This window comes from Poecilia mexicana, unplaced genomic scaffold, assembly GCF_051168715.1.
Source record: "Poecilia mexicana isolate PSO_F unplaced genomic scaffold, ASM5116871v1 scaffold_11, whole genome shotgun sequence".
Classification (NCBI taxonomy): domain Eukaryota; kingdom Metazoa; phylum Chordata; class Actinopteri; order Cyprinodontiformes; family Poeciliidae; genus Poecilia; species Poecilia mexicana.
In genome coordinates, this window is record NW_028263380.1 from 24,345,691 (window position 1) to 24,365,062 (window position 19,372).

General features: G+C 36.5%; 1 protein-coding gene across 1 annotated transcript; it reads left to right on the forward strand.

The window, feature by feature from the left end:
- The first annotated feature begins 12,256 nt into the window (after window positions 1-12,256).
- On the forward strand, window positions 12,257-18,957 carry LOC106919516 (N-formyl peptide receptor 1-like). Its single transcript, XM_014989925.2, has 3 exons — window positions 12,257-12,491; window positions 16,279-16,459; window positions 17,048-18,957. Exons 2-3 carry the CDS (start codon window positions 16,286-16,288, stop codon window positions 17,918-17,920), a joined length of 1,047 nt encoding a protein of 348 aa, XP_014845411.2. The 5' UTR covers window positions 12,257-12,491; window positions 16,279-16,285; the 3' UTR covers window positions 17,921-18,957.
- The last annotated feature ends 415 nt before the right edge of the window (window positions 18,958-19,372 follow it).

Genomic DNA, 19,372 nt, shown 5'->3' on the forward strand with positions numbered 1-19,372 from the left:
AATTTTTAAATAAAGTTCATTGTTGTTGCTGAAAACTCTCAATAAAGTTATGCGATAAAACCTTTATTGGAAACCAGAACAGTTGTTCTTTCCGCAGCTCCTCTGTTCTGCTGCAGACTTTGAGGATGCAGACTTTGCTGATGTTTGCCCCTCCTGCCACCGCCACCCTGATTATTCCCAGGAAGGAACGAGATTTAAACCAGGAACTTGAGGTTCGCTGCTCCTCGCCACCCCGACTGGAACCCGAACCTGTCCTCATTTGATATTTATCTGTCCAGTTTACTCAAAAAGTCAAATCTGTTACCGTAGAAGGTTGATAGAAAGGTCCGCCCTGAATGAACTCTGACATTGTTGCTTAAATACAGAACATTTTAAGGCAAAGTTGGAATATTTCCTTATTTAAAAGCACTATTTAATATAACTGGATTTTGCCAATTTGCTCAATAACGAATTTATAAAAAAGGGAAGTTGAAGAAAGCCAGTCTGTCATTGTCTTGTTTCATGAGAACTAACCATGTCTCATATCTGGCTGTCAGTTGATTCTTTTTCTACGTCTTCCTGAAAACCTTTCCATAGAAGTGACTCCTGACTCAGTGTCTTGTCTCTTTCCTGAATGAAGCCATTTGTTGAAGTGTTGTTGCTGTTAACTTTGGGAAATCTCTATATGTTTCATTCCCACATTAAGTACTCCTGGCCAATGCTTTGTGTGTTTCTCTGGAGGATGAAGACACTGATGTACCCATGATGCAGTTACCTTCCTGCTTCCTTTTATTTTCTTTCCCACATAAAGAGAACCTGCCCTTCTGCTGCAGCCAGCTTCTGCCCTTTTTCTGGATACTACTAGAAACTACTGTTATTAACTCTGTTTTAGTTTCCCACAGACAGTATCCCCCCACCCCCCGCCCCGGTCTTTCACTTTTATGTTGCTGTGTCTTTTTCCTGAATGAAGACATCAACTGAGTTGAATTTGTTAAATTTGCCTGTGATGAGTGTTGTTTCTTTCCAGGACGTCTCCATATAGTAACAAACTTGTCTCTATGGGATTCAAAATAACTGGATATGACTTTACGTTTTGAAGTGCAAATAGTTTTCTGAGATTATTCTGTTTCTGACATGGTACTATAAAACATAACAGAATTGAATTAAACTGGTTTGTAACAGAAAATGACCCAATTTTATCTGGAATCAACTATGTTTTAACATTTACTTAAATGTCAGCCTTATTTTGAGTTGAAGACACCTTAAAGACTTAGAGGTCTCGGGTAAAACTGATTTTGTTTCAGCACTATGCTTCTAAAGTTTCTTAAAAATTGCCACTTTGTGTACAAACAGAACAAGACTTTTGCATCTTTTGTATCTTTTTTTGTATTTCCTACACCAAACATCTGTGGAATTAATTTTTATTTTCTGTACAGACGCTTTCCAAACATTTCAGTAAGAATTTAAGTACCTTTTGGTATTTTCTGGGATTTCAGGACGTAAATGTGCATCATGTGTTTTCACCTGATGGTTTGCTTGCTCATCTATAGCTGGGTTCTTCTTAAAGGTATGCCAGCTAAGCTGTTACAGGGAATTTCCACATTAGCATAATCAGTTAAATGTAGATACATTCACCCCCCCACATCGAGTTTTCTTTTTCGATATCAACTTTCATCATCAACTTTCTGTCAAATTTCCTTCTAACTACTGTTTATCAGAAGCAGCTTTATCTCACATATCTTGCATAGATGCAAAACTATTTACTTATATGTCATTGGCATAATTTGATACATTTTTGAATTCTTAAGAAAGAGATAGACGCAAGACTCTCCTTAAATGGAAAAAAAACACATTTCACAAAATTTAACATTACTCATTGCTATTTCCTGCTGCAGTCAATAGGAGTTAGCAAGATTCGGCACAGATAGGAGACAGTGACTAGACAGAGACAGCAGACGCATGTCCTAATTGCTTATCAGATTGATATATGAGGGCCTCCATTATTCATGCTGTCTGTATTCAACCCATTTGTCAACTTCTGTTGGGAGCAGAAAGCTCCGGGTTACCTACGGGTTACCTTCAGCCTCCTGGAAAGACTTGGGAGGAGTTGGGAAAACAAACACAGGAGGAATGTTATACAAACCCAGGACTGGGGACTGCAAGGCTTGGTGGAGAACTGAGATGCTTTTGTAGATAGGTCTAATTATTAAACTGTGCATATTTCATTTTATAGCATTAAACAGAGTCTTCTAGGAAAGAAAAAATATTCTTTGAAAGTCAGGTTAGACATTACGATTAATAAAAACAATGTGCAACGACTGTAAAAAGTAGGGTTTTTTATTTTGTTTTTCCACTAGGATACAATTTCTTTTCAGACAAAATCTTTTTATAAAGCATTAAACAAATGTACCTCTTTGTTATGCAGTTGGGTACTTTTTATAGTTTATTCTTCCTCCTTCAGCTCTTCTTGCTTCCTTGTTTACTTAGGTTTAAATTTCTTTGAACCATTTATTTTTGTCTCCAGAGGAACGAGACTGAACTGACTGGTGTATTCCATCTTTACTTCAGTGTTTTGAGTGTTTCATCAGTGAACACTCTGCCTCAGTATGAGGTGTGTGTTTGACCAGACGTCTGCAGGGATTTTCCTACATTTTTTTGATAACTTGTTTATTCAACGTTGGTGTAATCGTGGTTATTTTTTGCTGCTTAAGTTTAGATAACAGTGATATGATTCGAGACCATCTGTACTCCAAACTGGGTTATATTTGTCATCCATAATACATCACATCATAAAAAAATGTGCAGTCATATCCTCTTCATTCCATTCTATAAAATGGATGGAAAATACAAATGTTTCCAACAAACATTTAATAAAGGGTTTTTTGTCAAACCTTTTTTTTTTAGATTTTCTCAGAGGCTCACTCTGTGCGACATGGAACAATTTTCTCCTTTTACTGCCTCTTTGGCACCAACTGCTTAAAAATACTAGACACTCCTCCCTTTACATCTTCAAACTGCCCCGGGGCTGTTCAGCAAGTTTATTTACCCCAAAGTGGAATGTGTAATGGATGTAGTCAGTGTGACCCGTATGCCTTTCTCTTTCACTTTTACACCAACGGCACCTTCCATATAATTGACAACCCTGGTAAAGGCGTGTAAAACGCCTTAAAGTGTAAAAATCCGGGGCCCCTCGAATTCCCATTAAAACAAATGTAATGCAAAAAATGTAACAGTTGATTAAAGGTTTCTTTAATCTGTGACTTCTTGTTTTCCAGTGGTAAAAGAATGAAATGACACAGAGGCCTATTTGTTACAAAACACAAAATAAATTTAAGCAAGTTCAAAACAAATCAAGCCTAAACTTGCCCATATCTACACTGAGAGAAATAATTAAACACATGTGGATCTGGGTCAAATTATGACCCACGTTTATCTTGTCAGTGAACCAGATTGTAATGGAGGTGACAACATCTTAAAACTTACTGAACTGCAGTAAGCATCAGAGTCAGGTCAAATGTCTCCATAACAGCACTTTATTTTAAAACTTTTGTTGAAAACCTTTCAGAGTGTTAGATAACTGTGGAGTTTACCGACTCATAGATCATGTTTGTATTGGGAAATGATTTGCTGGCATAATCACTGTACTGGAATGTTGTTCAGGATTCGTTGAAACAGGAAACTATGTATTTCAACTGTGGGAAGGAAATTTCCAAAATGTGCCCAAGGGTTGCAGGGGTTTTCATCAAGGATGTAGCTCTTAACTTATTGGCAATGTAATTGAGTAGAAAAATTGTCCAAAACTTCCTGGTAAGTGTCAGGAAAAGAAAAATGCCAGAATCAACATAAAGGGTTTCATGAAGCCCTGCATTTCTCCTAAACAAAGCTGTTAACTGTATGTGCTCACTTTAGTGTCATGGCCTTTAAAAGACTGTGGAATGTCTTTTTTCCTGTTAAAATGGAGATTTATGTTGTTACTTAACCCTTTTTTTTTTACTGCTTTTTCTTTATAAACTGTCATAAAACGTTAGAAGAACTCAGGCTTTAACTGGTGGCTTGAATTTACTTTTTCTTTCCCAATTAAGTTGAAGTGTACACATAATATTTACCAGCATCCCAATCTTTTTCTCAGCCATCATATAATGTATATAATATATTCAAACTATGCTTGTTTTTGTCCTCATCTTAAAATTGGCAATGACAAATGAGCCGGTGCTTTAGAAGTGGAGCATTCCACACTCAGCCTTTACATATAAGGCTTTCGATGTTTTCTGCTCTGCCTTTGGAGGTGTCAACAAGAGCACCACCTGTGTGTTTGTAAAAATTAGATGTATTATTTTTTTCTCAGGTTAAAAGTTCGATTTGTGTGTGATATCACACAAATATATCATGTTTTTTCCTGTTCTTATTTAAAGTGAAACCATCTCTGGAGGGCATTTCCATGACACCTCACTGCAGGTTGTTTTAATCTGTCCTTAAACTTTAACACAGAACTTTACTTCAACTAATCAGTCATTATCATCTGAGCAGGAAGCATTACTAAGAAAACGGACGCCAAACAGACAGCGATGTTAGTTGATTTCTACTTCTTATCTGTTTTACCAAACAGCATTCTGCATCAGCAGATAGTGAATCATTATTAAGAAAACTGGATTTTCTGACTTGTGTTCACGACATTCACCAACTGATTCTGAATCATAACTTATGATCTTTAGCACATATCCAAGACGGAGAATCCCGGGTCAGTCTGAGGTCTCTTGTTTGTTAAGCAACTCATCACATAACATTTAGCTTCAGGGTCACTGTTCTGTCAAAATGTAGGTCACAAAATACAATTCTGTAAACAAACTTTATAACTAGACATCCTCTTTACTCTTTTTGATAATCAGCCATAAAGTCAGGCTATACACGATTATAGCATGATTTACTATGCTTAATAGATCGTTGTAACCTTTCTCCTTGATGACTAATAAACACGAGTGTCGGTTTTTGACCGTAGTTCTGGGCCCTTTTTTCGCTGTATAATTGAGAAAAGAAATAATTTTCTTTGTGAGGCTTATTTGTGCATATGGATGTTGACACAGTTAAATGTTTCTTTATTGTTGGAAATTAGTGGAACAAGCAAACATTGTTCCAGTAATCTACAGCATCAACTGAGTACCTCCACCAAAATAAAAACTGTTAGCTATTAATGGTCTCTTGATTTGGGCAGTAAAAGTTGTTCTGTAGGGGAAGAAAGCCCCATTGAGTCTGTATCTGTTCTGTGTTGCTGCTGCTCACACCATGTTTCCACCATCTGTTGTTTCTTCACCACACCACTTGAGAGCAGATTCAACACATGAAATAACCCGAGTAAAGTTTGCATGACTTTCACTACAAACAGTCAAATGATTTTATGTCCATTATTTTACAGATATGAACAGATTTTAAAAAGTGGAAAACATTTAAACAGTTGCCAGTCTGCAAAATTCAACAAAACAGAAAAAAACATGAACTTAATAGGTTTAAAGGTTATTCTCTTCTCTATAAAAAAAAAAAAAAGGAATATTACTTAAGCTTGCAAAGTTGCATCACAAGTTTTATGTGTGATGGAAAAGAAACAGTGTTGTGTGTCTTTTGGACACACAGCAGTAGACATGTTTGGTCAGAGTCTCACCATCTGTGGATCTAATTTGTTCTGAACATTTGCAACAGAAGACGAATAGGTCAAAATACCGACAAAGTCATAACCAAAACCACAAAGCATTGTTGTGAAGGGTGGCTCTACAAGCCGTGAATCATGAGATGGACCTGATTATTCCCAGGACATCATTTGGCAGTCATGGAAACTTTTTATTTTCAGACAGTGCTCTCATTTGTCATTGATCCTTTAGCTTTGTTCTGTGTCTTAAAAGACAGATGTCACATCAGACGATCATTTTCGTTGTGGTAAAATGAAGCTCTCCTGGACTTTCCCTCCTGTTTCTTTCCTCCATACATCCTTTTGATAAAATTCTGTAATCCCCTTTGGGAAAAGATAACATTCAACCAATCAGCATTTAACTGTGGCACAACAACTCCAAGGAGTCTGGACTGACAGTTGTGAATGTCGAGAGATACCCAGAACTGAGTCCGCATCAGAAGATAATTCATCTGAATGCTGAGTGAATACACAGCACATGCTAACATCAACAAAATGTGGAGGTTTTTTTTATTGCTCGTCATGAATTCAAATGTATTAATGTGGCATTATGGGTTATGAATAGATAGAAAAGGCAACACTCACTTGTGGGTGCATAGTATTAAGACATTACTATGCACCCACATAGTAATGTGGGTGCATTACTATGTGCACCCACATTACTATGACGTAATTGTGCCTTTCCAAGTGTAGTAAACATTTAATTATAGTTCAGGGTTGGCAGCACATAAACATGACAGTCTTGACTGGATGCGATCAGATTGTGTGCCCTGGAGCCTCAGGCTAGTAAAACCAGCAGTAAAAGAGCAATATTTCAGAAAGACTCTTGTACCGTATAAAAAGGATGTCAAGTGTTGTCACTCTTTTTAATGTCTCATTTCACTCCCCAGCTTCGCGGCTCTATGAGGTTCTCCTTCTCCTTCCCGGTGTTCTGACTGTCTGTGCTTTAATCATTTTACTTTACTTTTTAATCCAAAGTATCATTAGCAGTTTGTAAGTTAGGATTTTTTCAGCAAATTCAAAATGGTTGTCTAAACAAAGTTTTTTTTTTTCTTTTTGAAATTGTCCTTCTACAAATATTGTTTTTGTTTTGTGTTTTCAAAGTAAACCTAATGAATTGAGTTTTAATTTGTCTGAAGCTTTTTTTGTCACTGTGTCAGTGAAATTAGCACAATCCACTTTTACAAAGAATATTCATCAGTTCTGGACTGATGGCATGTTGTGCAGTGTAAGCACAGTGTAAGTTTCCACGCCAAAGTGGTACTTAAAGGTAAAACCTTCACCGACACCAGGCTGTGACAGGTTTAGGTGCTTAAGGGCCCGTAACTTAAAGAAATGATTCTGCCTGTGCAACAAAACGAAACAAAGAGAAACTAATTCCCCTGGCATCTGGAAACATGTTGCATCATGTCAGTTACACTTTGTTGAGTCTTTATGTTAATGACTTTTCACGTCATCAGGAGGGAGCAAGGAAGATAAAGGAAGAGGAAGCTATGTCAGCATTTAATGTTTACTGAATGAACTTAATCAGTAAAACGTGAGAAGAGCATCCAGTTGTTAAAAGACTAACTTCCTGAGACATCATCCCGTCATGACACGTGAACTCACTCATCGTGGGTTTAAGAGGTTCCCTGTCTCTTTCCCGGTGTTCTGACGGTCTGTGCTACCTTGTTAGATTCTCCTACAGTAGTACGGATAGATAACTATATCTGTTGGTGCTACCTGTCTAAAATTTCACATGGAAAACATTTAAAACTCTTTACATTAGAGCAGCAAACTGTCACGTATTGCTGGTTCAATACAAACAAGTTTAAGACAAAATGGGAAGATCTCTGAATTAAAAGCTCCTGTTTCTTCAATTTTCCACAGGTAAATCTGTAAATGTAATCATCAAAAGCCAAATAACAAACTCATTTGTTATTTTAAAACTCAAAATGCACATTCCACTCCACGCTGACCCAGAAGAAGAGCTGTTGAATGTAGTTATCTGCAACTATGAGCTGATCTCATTCATGAGCCACTTTGGAGCCGAAAGAGCTGAATCTTTTTAGTGATCCGAGCCAAAAGAGCCCTGTTCTCTCAAAAGAGCCAGAATTCCCACGCTGCCGTGAGCCCGTCCCCCCTCCCTGAGCTCTGACAGGTGGTCAGTCCCACAGTAACCTGATTCAGAAAACCTCACCTGCACACAGAGACCCCACCCTCAGGAGTAAAAATGGAAACTAATCTTAGAGTTTTCTATTTGCAGACAAAACACTGGCTAAGACAAAAACAAACACATGAAGATTGATTTATACTGACTTACATTGTTATGGAGAATTAACTTTCTCTGATATATACACTGCTCAAAAAAATAAAGGGAACACTCAAATAACACATCCTAGATCTGAATGAATGAAATATTCTCATTGAATACTTTGTTCTGTACAAAGTTGAATGTGCTGACAACAAAATCACACAAAAACCATCAATGGAAATCAAATTTATTAACAATGGAGGCCTGGATTTGGAGCCACACACAAAATTAAAGTGAAATGTTCCCTTTATTTTTTTGAGCAGTATATATATATATTTATGTTTTTCTAGTTTACAGTTGCAGAAATGCAAGGTAGGTGTCTGTGCATATGACATGAATTTTTAACTTTTGATATTACTGTCTTTAAATAAAGGTACATTGTGCATTGTTATTCACAAAACAACGGTTTCTCTATTTTTCCACATGTAGCATTGTTTAATGTGCTGTCCTTGATTTAAAAAAAATGAATTGGAATGAACTCAACCCCATTCTGTGTCCACATTTGAAATGAATCAAGCACAAAGCTGCTTCTTGTCAGATTTTCCTACCATAGCGCAGATAGGTAGCAATGAAGATAAGTCTGACTTTAGCTATGTCTGTCTGTCGGTGCTAGTGAGCAGGTAGGATGTATTGATAATCTGCTGAGTAAGCAGTATGTGACGTAGAATCGATATGGGCATGAGCACTACTACAAGGTAGGATGGATTAATGGGTAGCACAGATAGTTAGAACACCTGTTCATATGAACACAGAGAAACATTGATGAGTTTGTTGCAGCGGTAGACTGTTTATTGCTGCCCTCTGCTGTAACTGAAGAGAAACTGCAAAAGGTGCAAATGTCTGATCATGATTAGATGACATAATGAAGGTAAACAATAAACCTCATTATCACTTACTTCTTCTCATTCTGCTCAAACTGCTGAGCAAACTTGTGGTTGTGGCACAGGAAGAAGTAGGACTGAAACTAAACAAGCCTGACCAGCGCTCCCTCAGGCACCATTAGAGGACATTAAGTGACTGTAATAGTCTTATTGAAGCAATAAGCAAATTTGGTTTAAATAGGTTTAAGACTTACTGGACCATACAGATACCTCGTTACACACCTTTGCATGGGACATCTGCAGAAACTCGGCATAAAACAATCCTTTGAGTTTATGTTAAAAGTGACAGTGGTTCACTGGATCTGATTATTTTTAAGATGATGAGGTAAACATATATTACATTTCTCTTTTGTGAATGGGTTTTGTAGTATGTTTTGTTTGACCTTCTATGATACTTACTTCCCAGTAGTTAATCCAATTTGTACAATTGATCTGACATCAACACAGCCCACTGCATGATGCTATTACCATAACCATGTTCAGCAGTTGTTGTAATGTTCTGAAAACATTAATCTTCTACAAACGTACTTCTTCTCATTGTGGCCAAACAGACGCATCTCTGTCTGATCAGAGTATAACACTAGTACTTTGTTAAGGTGTTAGATCCAAATGAAGACCAGAGGATATCTGATGTTGGTAATGAGAGAGTTTATTGTACACTGACTTTAAAACCTCTAAGGAATGGAATAAAGCAACTCCTTTATGCCAGTGCAGGGAAATGAGGATAAAGGATATCGGCAGTAGAAAGTGGTCAGGAAGTGAACAGATGTTTAATTAGTGGGAAAGTTGATCTTATTGTATTTCACCAGTCATTTTTCCCCTTCAACTTCCTTTACCAGCTAAATTATCACATCATTTTAAGAATGAAGGAGTCATGGGTTAAAATAGTTTTGGTTCAGTTTGTGGTTTTTCATATGTTTTGGTTTCTACTTTGAGTTGCAGTTCCTCTTTTATTTTGGTAGTCTGGTTTCTCTTGTGTGTTGTTTTATTTGCTTCCTGTTTTGCGTGGAAAACATTTCCATGAGTTATATTCTGACTTTTGGTCCAACACTTCCAGACATTTTTTCTTTCAGTTTAATTGTTGTGTTCTCCTCATGTTTTGCCATTTAATGTCCTTCAGGTAAGGCAGACTTTGATTTTACAGGTCAGGAAATGATTACAAAAAATAACATGTCACTAACAAATCAGTTTTTTAAAAGTTTTGCTCTTTCTATACCGTTCACTCTTTATTTAAGAATTCATTTTTTAATTTTAGCCTTGAATTGATGGACTCTCCAGTATTTCTTAGGCCCTGGGTTGGATTTTACCTAAGCAGCAGCCCTGCGTCCCAAAACATCATTTCACACATTTCATTTATATTTCTGATGATCATAGTTTCATGGACAAAGAGATTTCTTTGTCCTAGGAACAAAGAATCTTTTATTACACAATAAATATGCAATAAATATTTTATGTAGTGTAATAACAGAATATAAAATGACTTTACATGCTGTGTTAAGCAATGTCAGCAGTAATCAGTTTATCACTTTGTACATTAACACAATTCTACGAGTTAATGTGTGTACATGTGGTAATTTATGACCACATAAAGTACACAGCTGTATTAGAAACAAACCACTGAATAAAAATTAAGTCATTGACAAAACAAATATACAGAAGTTCCAAATGCTTCAAATAAAAGTGTCATTTTAAGACTAAAAGATAATACTAAACTCATAAAATGGGGATATCCAAACATAGTGAATTGTAATGCTGAAATGCTTCTGCTTGCAGGATTATGCTTCACACGATGAGCCACTGCAACACTCTGAGATCATGAGGCCGTTTTACGATGACCCAAGAGCCGTGAGGAAGAGCAAATAAGGAAGTGGTTAAACAGTTTCAACATTTCCCAATAACAGCATAAAAATGGAGAATAAATAATAAAAAAGGTTAACTTGATGCTGAGAAAGGGGTTATTTGAAGAGTGCTGGTTTTTCTTCTCATTGAAGCAGATTGGAAATAAAACAAAATAAAATTAACTTTGCTGCGCCCTGCTGGTTGAAAGTTGAATCGCATATCTGCCCTTCAGTGAACATTTCTGCTGTTGTTCTTTGGAAATCTGATAAGCCTGCAAGATAATTATTCTGTAACACTATTTTATGTAATTTTTTATCATTAATTCGTTTTTTTAACTGCTATGCGTGAAATAATTCTAATATACTCACAATTCTGGAACTCAGACTCATTTTGGAGTTTCATCCATCCATTCCAGTTGTCATTTTAGTTCAGTTAGTTTTCTAGAACAGGCTCTGTCATATTTTTTTAATATGCAAATGTTTTGCCACACTAAATGAATGAATTTCGTCAGAAGTCTACCTTCTTCCTCAATCTAATTCTTTACTTCCTTTTCACAATGTTTTTAGAAGTCAGAGATGTTCCTGTTAACCAAAACAGCAGTAGAGACTTTAATATTATTTAATTGCTTTGAGTCATGACCTACTGCAACATTCGTCATGAGTTCATGATCCCCTGCTGTTGCAATTACCCAAGTACCCTGAGGAAGCAGCGAGGAGGAAGCTGCAGTTTCAACATCACTAGGAACCACTAAAAAAAACAAAAAACAAAAAGAGGATACATGGTAAAACATTTTTATATCTGACGGTAATAAACATTTGAAGAGAGTTAATTTTTAAAGTAAAATTCAGAATTTTCTTTTCCATTAACCGCATTGACCGCAAATAAAAGCTTTGCTGCTCTCTGCTGGTTGAAAGGTGAATGGCGGCGCTGCCATGATGTGGAAATCTTTGCTGTTTTATTTATAAATCTGCTAAACTTGTGTGAAACTTGTTCTGTAGCACTGTTTTACCTAGTTATACCATTGTTTGTCATGTTTAAACTATTTTATAGGTCACTCTATAGTATTAAGTTTCCATCATTTCCAGATACAATGTTTTGCCTTTGGTATCTTTTTTTTTTTTTTTTTAACGAGGAAACATTTTGTTAGTGTTGTACTCCTTGTCCTCAGTTTATATCTTTCCTTTACTTCCCTGTTCTCTTCTTTCCTATAGGAGGTTATTAAATCCACACGTGACTGCAGTTTGGACAATGTGTCTGCTAAAGTCAGTTTTTACAACTGTTGTTATCTTAATGTTGCATTTCTCATATGATGGAAACCTAATTTACATGTACACAGAAAACAGGAAATTAAATGAGACAAATTTGTGAACAAACATCAAAACAGTCAAGATTCGGTTTTGAGGGTTTAATTGAAACATTGAAAAATGGATTCTGCTAAAACAACACTTGGCTTTTGATTTGGAAACAGCTGTTAAGAACTCTAACATCTATTTAACCAAATTATATTTGTGTCAAGAACATTTAGTTCAGAGTGAGATGTTCAAGGAAAAGAGAAGCAGTCTGAGGTGAAGTGAAAGGTGAAGTGGCAGATATGATATATGAGAGAAGTGACTCTGCATTTGTTTGAATTAGAGAGAGAGAGAGACAGAGAGAGAGGGGAAGGCAGAGAGATAGAGAGAGAGAAAGAGACAAACAAGATGTTTTTAGCAATAAAACCACTTAAAGGAACAGTAACATTGAGGATCCTGTACATGGGTTTCATTTCTGCCTGTATTTCCCCCTGAAGCAGTTGACACAGCAGTCACAGCTTTAAATTCTGCAGGTAAGATTTTTTCATCAGATTCAATTTCTTTTACATGTATATTTTGAGACATTCTCATTTCTGCTTGATGATACTACAATATTTATAAGATTTATTAAGATTACTTCTTGACATTTTTTTGTTGAGCTGATCCTTTGAGTTTTGTACCGAAGTGGTTCTTGGTTTTTATTTATGTGTTTGTGCTTCGCTTGGATGAGCATAAAACATGTCAACAAGTCAAACTAACTCATCAACTTTGCAATGATACAAATATATTTCTTAAAAGCCTTCGATTGTAGACTTGTTTCTTTTCAAGTAATTTGATTGTAGTCATTTTGAGGGTGGCTGTGTAGTTTGCATAAACTCTAAGCCGTCAGCTCTTCTTTGCCCAAATTTAGAGGATGTAGTAAAAACGAAACAGGAAAAATAGAAATAAACATTTGGAAAACACTGGTAACTTGGCCAGACGGCGCCTCAGAGCAATGGCTCATTGGTGCATTTGTCATAATAAACTGATCTGTAAAAGAGCCTTTAAAGCTAAATGATTCCAATTTCTAAGTAACGCAAATTTACATGAAACATCTGCATCTTCCTTGATGTGACATAAATTGGCTTTACTGACTCATCAACGATACTAACTGGTTTTGCACTGAACTTTTTAACAAGATTTGCCTCACAGACTTTTTCGATAAAATATTTAACCAAACGACAGTTTTTAAGCTTTGTCTGTGACACTTGTGTGCCAAACCCTTGTAGAGGAGTCTGGTTTAAGTCTTTTGATTAAATAAAGTGTATTTTCTAATGTGAATGTATCAAGGAAACATTTGCTGTGACAGACCACAACAGGGCAGAACCAACGTTGAGGTTTGATCTTGTCAAAGAAGCAAGAAGTCTTTGTTGGGGTGAGGTCATTTCTATGTTTCACCACTTCAATCACAGTGATCACTGATAATGGGGCAACTGATTTCTATTCTAATTATTTCTGTATATAATTTTTGTTTTAGAACACCCAGATTTTTCCAGTTTTCTTATATAAGTCCATTGATTAGCTTGAAATGGTACAGTAGTAGTGAACTGCCAGAGGTTTGAAGTAAGGTTAGGTTAGCCCAAACTGATAATGTGCATTTCAGAATTATAAAACAAGACCTTTCTCAGTTAACAGTTTAACCACACATTGGTTCTGAACCAATGTGTGGTTGATAAAGCCTTGAAAGTTGGTGCTGCTAATTTCAACAGGTGTTTTATGGATTATTTACAACCTTTTGTGTGCATAAAATCAAAGTTATAACACACTGTGGTGCCCTTTCCTTTAGAAACGTACTCTACCAAAAGTAGAGTGTTGCTACAAAAAGGCATTTTTGTTAAGAGTAGAGGGCAGACCATTATAATACTTATAAATGTAGGTCTTTCCTAAAGAGAAGTTGTAAAGAAGGTCAAGGTGTCAGTGAAGACAATTTACTTCACCATCAAATCGTACTGAAAAACTAGGGCAAACTCTGACAGGAAATCTAGCAGGACCAAAGCCACAACCCAGTCAGAGGACAGGTTTCTGAGAATTAATAGCTTTTGTGGTATGCAATTCACAGGTTATTTTTAACTTGTTTCTGTTTCCTCAGTGAAGAGAAGAGTTTGAGCTGCAGGTTTTACTGTACAAGTTCCAACAAGAAAGCTATTGCTAAAAAGTCAGAATAAGACAAAGAGGCTTGTCTGGTTCATGAAACACTGATACCAGACTCCTGAAGATGGGAAGAAGGTATTATGAAGTGATAAATCAAAATCAAAAATATTCAAGAATGGATGGCTCCATGGTGGCCTCATCTGTCATGCATTGGAGAAGAAAGTGTGATGGTTTGGGGATCTTTTACTCTTTTACTTTTATTATGTCTCAGTAAAAGATGAATTCTTTGACTTGTACAGAGGCACCCTGAACCAAAATGGCTACCACAGCATTCTGCAGAAAGACCCGAAACACAAGTCCAAGAGACTTACAATTTGGTTAAACAGATAGAGCAAGATAGGAATTACTACTACTACTGAATTTTAGCGATGATGAATGAGATTAACTTTAATGTCATGCTATGAAGAGAGTTGATGACCTTTGAGTGATTCATTTCAAGAAATGGTACCAAAGCTTTCCTTTGACACTTGACGTGTCAGTGCAGTGTAAGGTTCTCATTGCATGACAACTTCTCTTTCTAATATGTGTTCCAGATCTTATAAGCTTCCTGTTGAGCTTCTGCAGCTTTCTTATCAGATTCAACATCGAAAAAATGTCTGTTTACAACCCTGAAACTCTCAAAGATCCCCACATTTCATTGAAACAGACTGTTCTCAGAAAAAAAACACATATCTGATGAAGATCGGCCCTGTCAGCTGAAACAAAACATGACCATGTCATTGGGTTATACTCTTATTACAATCATCTCTTCTGTATTTAAATATTTAAGTCAGCTATATCTGTCACATTTAATGTATTTACATTATGCCATTTTTTACATTTCATCACCTTCGACTCATGCTGATGCATATGCATATCATATAGCAGATATAGTAATAAAGTGGCCAGACAAGCGAAATGCCCAAGTGCTGAATACAGCACTGATATATGATCATTCTTCCAGTCACACTGAATCAATTATTGAATCGATCCTAGATTTTCTGTAAATTAATATTAAATGTAAGTATAAGTGGTGGTTTTTCTGTTATCTCTTGTGGTTCTTAGTGTTTTAAACATTGTTTGATGTACATTTCCTTTATAGCTACTATTAGAATTACTTTTTTACTTTTTTTAATCAATGTTTACCAACTTATTTCCGTTCCCTTCCCATAAAGGAGAGCAGTTATCTATAAATACTGATATAATCTGTCCTGCATATGAGGATCAGTGTAATAGCTGCATGTTGCACTTCAAAAATATAAATGTTTACTCTTCCAGTCTTGTCACAGATCTGTACCAACGTCATTTTTCTGTGATGTGACATAATGAAGTCACATTGCATCCGTCCTGTCTGCTCATGACCCCATTAACTGCTCTGTGCCCAGATTGTGTTTTCTTATCTGAGGCTAAAGGAAACTGTACAGTTATTGCAGTTTCATGCTAATTTCCTCTTCTGAGTAAAGATGCTTTGCTTCTGCACACTATATAAATCCACCCTTTGCTCACCAGCACTTTGTTCAGATGGTAACATATTTTTTCATCTGACAAACTTATTGCAGATAAAATCAGTTTGTTTCCGGTTATTTCCTGCATGTAAGAATATCACTTTTTTATCTTTACAAACACTTTTGTTGGCTCACTGACAGAGAAATGTTCAAAATGTTCCCTTTAATGGTCCTACGTGTTTGTTTATTTATTGAGACATTTTCCAGGGTTGCATGAGGTCAGCATTCTCAGTTAGATTGACCAACATGGTTCCTTCTGTACATTCTGTGCTTCCTTATGTAAATCAAATAATTTGTATTGCAAATGATTTTCCAATAACAATTGTTACATTCAATATGTGCTTAAAGCCGGGATTGTTTTAACAAAGTTTTCTGTAAATCTACTGAATTTTTACATCTTTTATCTGGTAGATCTACATGAGTTGCTCTCTCTGTTTTCTGTAAATCAGAGCTGATTCACAGAAAAATCCTGGTCAACAAAATAATTATCTTCCATTTAAACTCCAGTACATATTTCAGAATTTTTTTTTTAGGTTTGACAAACGTATTTTATCAAATTGTGATTTGATTCCTGGTTCCTCTTTCTGTTCTTCAATGCTAACTGCTGAAAAGAAAATTAAATATTCTTATATGATTTATTTTTCAGCTGCACAATGTCCAACTCCTCTCTACCTACCTGGACTGTCAAGACCTCCAAGGATGACCACACAAACGTGGATGTTGAAGCCGTCATGGAACATGTCGGCATTGTCCTCTTCACAATGACCGTCGTGTTTGGGATCACAGGAAACTCTGTGGTGATCTGGGTGGCTGGATTCAAACTCAAGGTAGATGAACAGTTTCTGACGTTCAATGTTCTTGTGTTTGCCTCTCTGCTCCTCTTATCTGGAACAAACTTCCAAGAATGTTGAAACACTGAGTTAATTTAAATCAAGGCAAAAAAAAAAAACCCACCTGCTTTGAGCTGCCGTTAATTAGTAGTAACTGGAACACTGATCAACATGTCTGATGTGTATTTGCTTGATGATTTTGATGACAGCATTTGACAAAATGTAATGTTTATTGCTTGTTTCATAATTGGTGAATATATGATGTTTTTATGTTACAGCCTTGTTGCTGAAATGCACAAATAAACATGACTTGACTTCTCTGTAAATTCAGAAAGGCTTGCATGCTTGTAAATAATTAGAAATATAAGTTTAAAAAGTTTTAACTTATATACACTATATACCATCCGCCATATACCATCCATCTGTTTCATCAGATGGATAGTTTATAAAATATGATCCATCTGGCAAAATAAAGATTGTATTTCTTGATGAAAGATATTCAATAATTAGATGAGAAAATGGTTAAATTTGTATTTAGGAGTTGAATTGTTAACCATTTAATGTTTTTATTCACTTTGATTGCAGCCAAAGGTTACCAACGTGTGGCTGGTGAATCTGGCGATAGCCGACCTCATCTTCTCCATCACAAGAGTTTTGTCCCTGATCAAGAAGCTCTTCTTCGACCACTGGCCCTTCGGAGAATTTCTCTGCAAGTTCAACGGCTTCTTTAAATACGCCAACATGTTCTGCTCCGTCTTCCTGTTGGCTGTGATCAGTTTGGACAGGATGTTCTGTGTGTGGAAGCCCGTCTTTACAAAGCGACGGCGTACCCTGTGTGCTGCCAGAGTGGTGGCAGTTTGTGTCTGGATCACAGCCATCCTCTTCAGTAGTCCCTACTTCATCTATCGCCAAGTCTACCTGGGAAAAAACAACATGAGCAAATGTTCTTTGGAGGTGAAGGAGTCGAAGGAGGGAGACAACACCACCAAATTTGCTCTGTATTTAAACAGGTTCCTGTGTGGCTTCGTTTTCCCCTTCATGGTCATCCTTATCTGTTACATCATGGCTGCCATCGGCATCCGACGCACTCGCCTTGTAGGAAAGACACGCCCCCTGCGTATCCTGGCATCGCTGGTCATTGCGTTCTTCTTGTGCTGGGGTCCTTACCACTGTCTGCTCCTTGTGAAGATGGTGGATAAAAAGAATGCAGTGCTGAAAATCTGGCAGCCTTTGGCCAATGGCTTTGCCTACTTTAACAGCTGCGTGAACCCGCTGCTGTACTTCTTCATGGGGCTGGAGGTGAGGGGCCAATTCAGACAGAGTCTGATGGGCATTTACAGGAAAGCTTTGGCTGATGATGTGGAAGGACAGACTTGTCAGTCTAACGACCGCTCTCTGGATGAAAGCTGCACGTCAAAGTACAGCACTGCTGTGGCGGCAGAAAGGACTCGAGTTTAAGTCCATCCAGTTGGTCACCAGGCGTTTGCTCCCAGAAGATGATTCATGTAATTTAGAGGTGGATTATATAATAGTTATGGAAAATAGTCAACATGTTTCAATATTTCACTGAAAGCTGCAGGTTTTCTCAGTTTTCTTTGTGAACCAGTTGACATGATGAGCATTTATCTTTTACAAATAATTGATATAAAAAATTGTTATCTTTCTGCACATGGTGCTTTTGGTACAACTTGTGATGTTACTGTATAATAACCTTTTGCAAAGTTATATATCACAAATATGTATTTTTAAAAGCATATGTTTTTCGTAAGCAGTACAAAGAAGTCCAACATGTGCTTCTTAACTAGATTTGTACATTATGTCAGATATTTTTTTATATATTGTATGTCGACGCTACCTACTGCTGAGTAAAAACAAAATACTGACTTTATCAAGAGTTTTACAGAATTTAACTCAAATTTTCCTGCAAATGTGGTTTGAGTTGTTTTGTTTGTGAAAAGTGGAACTGTTCTGTCTGGAGGAATATAGATAAAAAAAACGGAGGGAAGTGAAACTATTTCAGGAAAGTCAGGAATAGTCATGACTGTGTTTTTATAGAAGTTCAGCTAACAGATGAACTGAAACTGTACCGAAAGTCTGATGCTTTTCTATGGAAAACACACTTTGGTTTTAAGATATATTTTTTTAGCTTGGCTCTTTAAATTGTGCTTTAAAGAATTTCAGTTATTATTTATTTCAATCTAGACAGATGTAAGTACTGGAAGTGGGATGGTCTGATGAACACCATCCACCCCTAGCAACAAGCTCATAAAGCAACGGTGGAGAATTCAATGTGCAGAGTACTTACTCATCACTGGGAGATGAAGGAGGCTGTTTATCTGGAACATATTTATGTTCCAGATACAGCACCGTGCTGGTGCATTGTGCAGTTTGAAATTACAATACGTAACAAAGTTAAAGCTCCCTTTTATTTCTGTAACTTCTTCAATCAACAAATTATATGATGTGAATGTAAAATAAAGTATTTAAACTCTTTATTTCTGCATATTTTATTATAGATATGATTTTTTGCTGAATGATCACTTTTAATTTATTCTTTGACCAGGAATCTGTATTTTATGTCATTGCAATGCATGAAATGATTTTAATTACACTAGTTGTTTTGGTTAAATCCCTTGAAATGTTGACTTCAGCCACTTGTTTTTCATGATGAAGGTCAATCATACACTGACCAGTCAACCAACAGCTTTTCTTTATGGCTCAGCTATTCAGAATGACAGACCCAATCAACACCTGCATTACTGCAGATAAAATGCATCCAACAACTCCAACTCTAACCTCTGACTGGGGATACGGCTGCCATTTTCCTTTTTCTATTGTCTCATTGTTTGCCGAATTCCTTATGTACAAACAAAAGGCATAAAATTCAAAGCAGTTCAGAGAGCTACATTC

What these genes read in the sequence shown, in the direction of transcription:
- LOC106919516 (XM_014989925.2), top strand. Translation starts at nt 16,286, where the DNA reads ATGTCCAACTCCTCTCTACCTACCTGGACTGTCAAGACCTCCAAGGAT. An exon ending in TGGCTGGATTCAAACTCAAG is followed by an intron (nt 16,460 to 17,047) that starts GTAGATGAACAG and finishes CTTTGATTGCAG; the next exon opens with CCAAAGGTTACCAACGTGTG.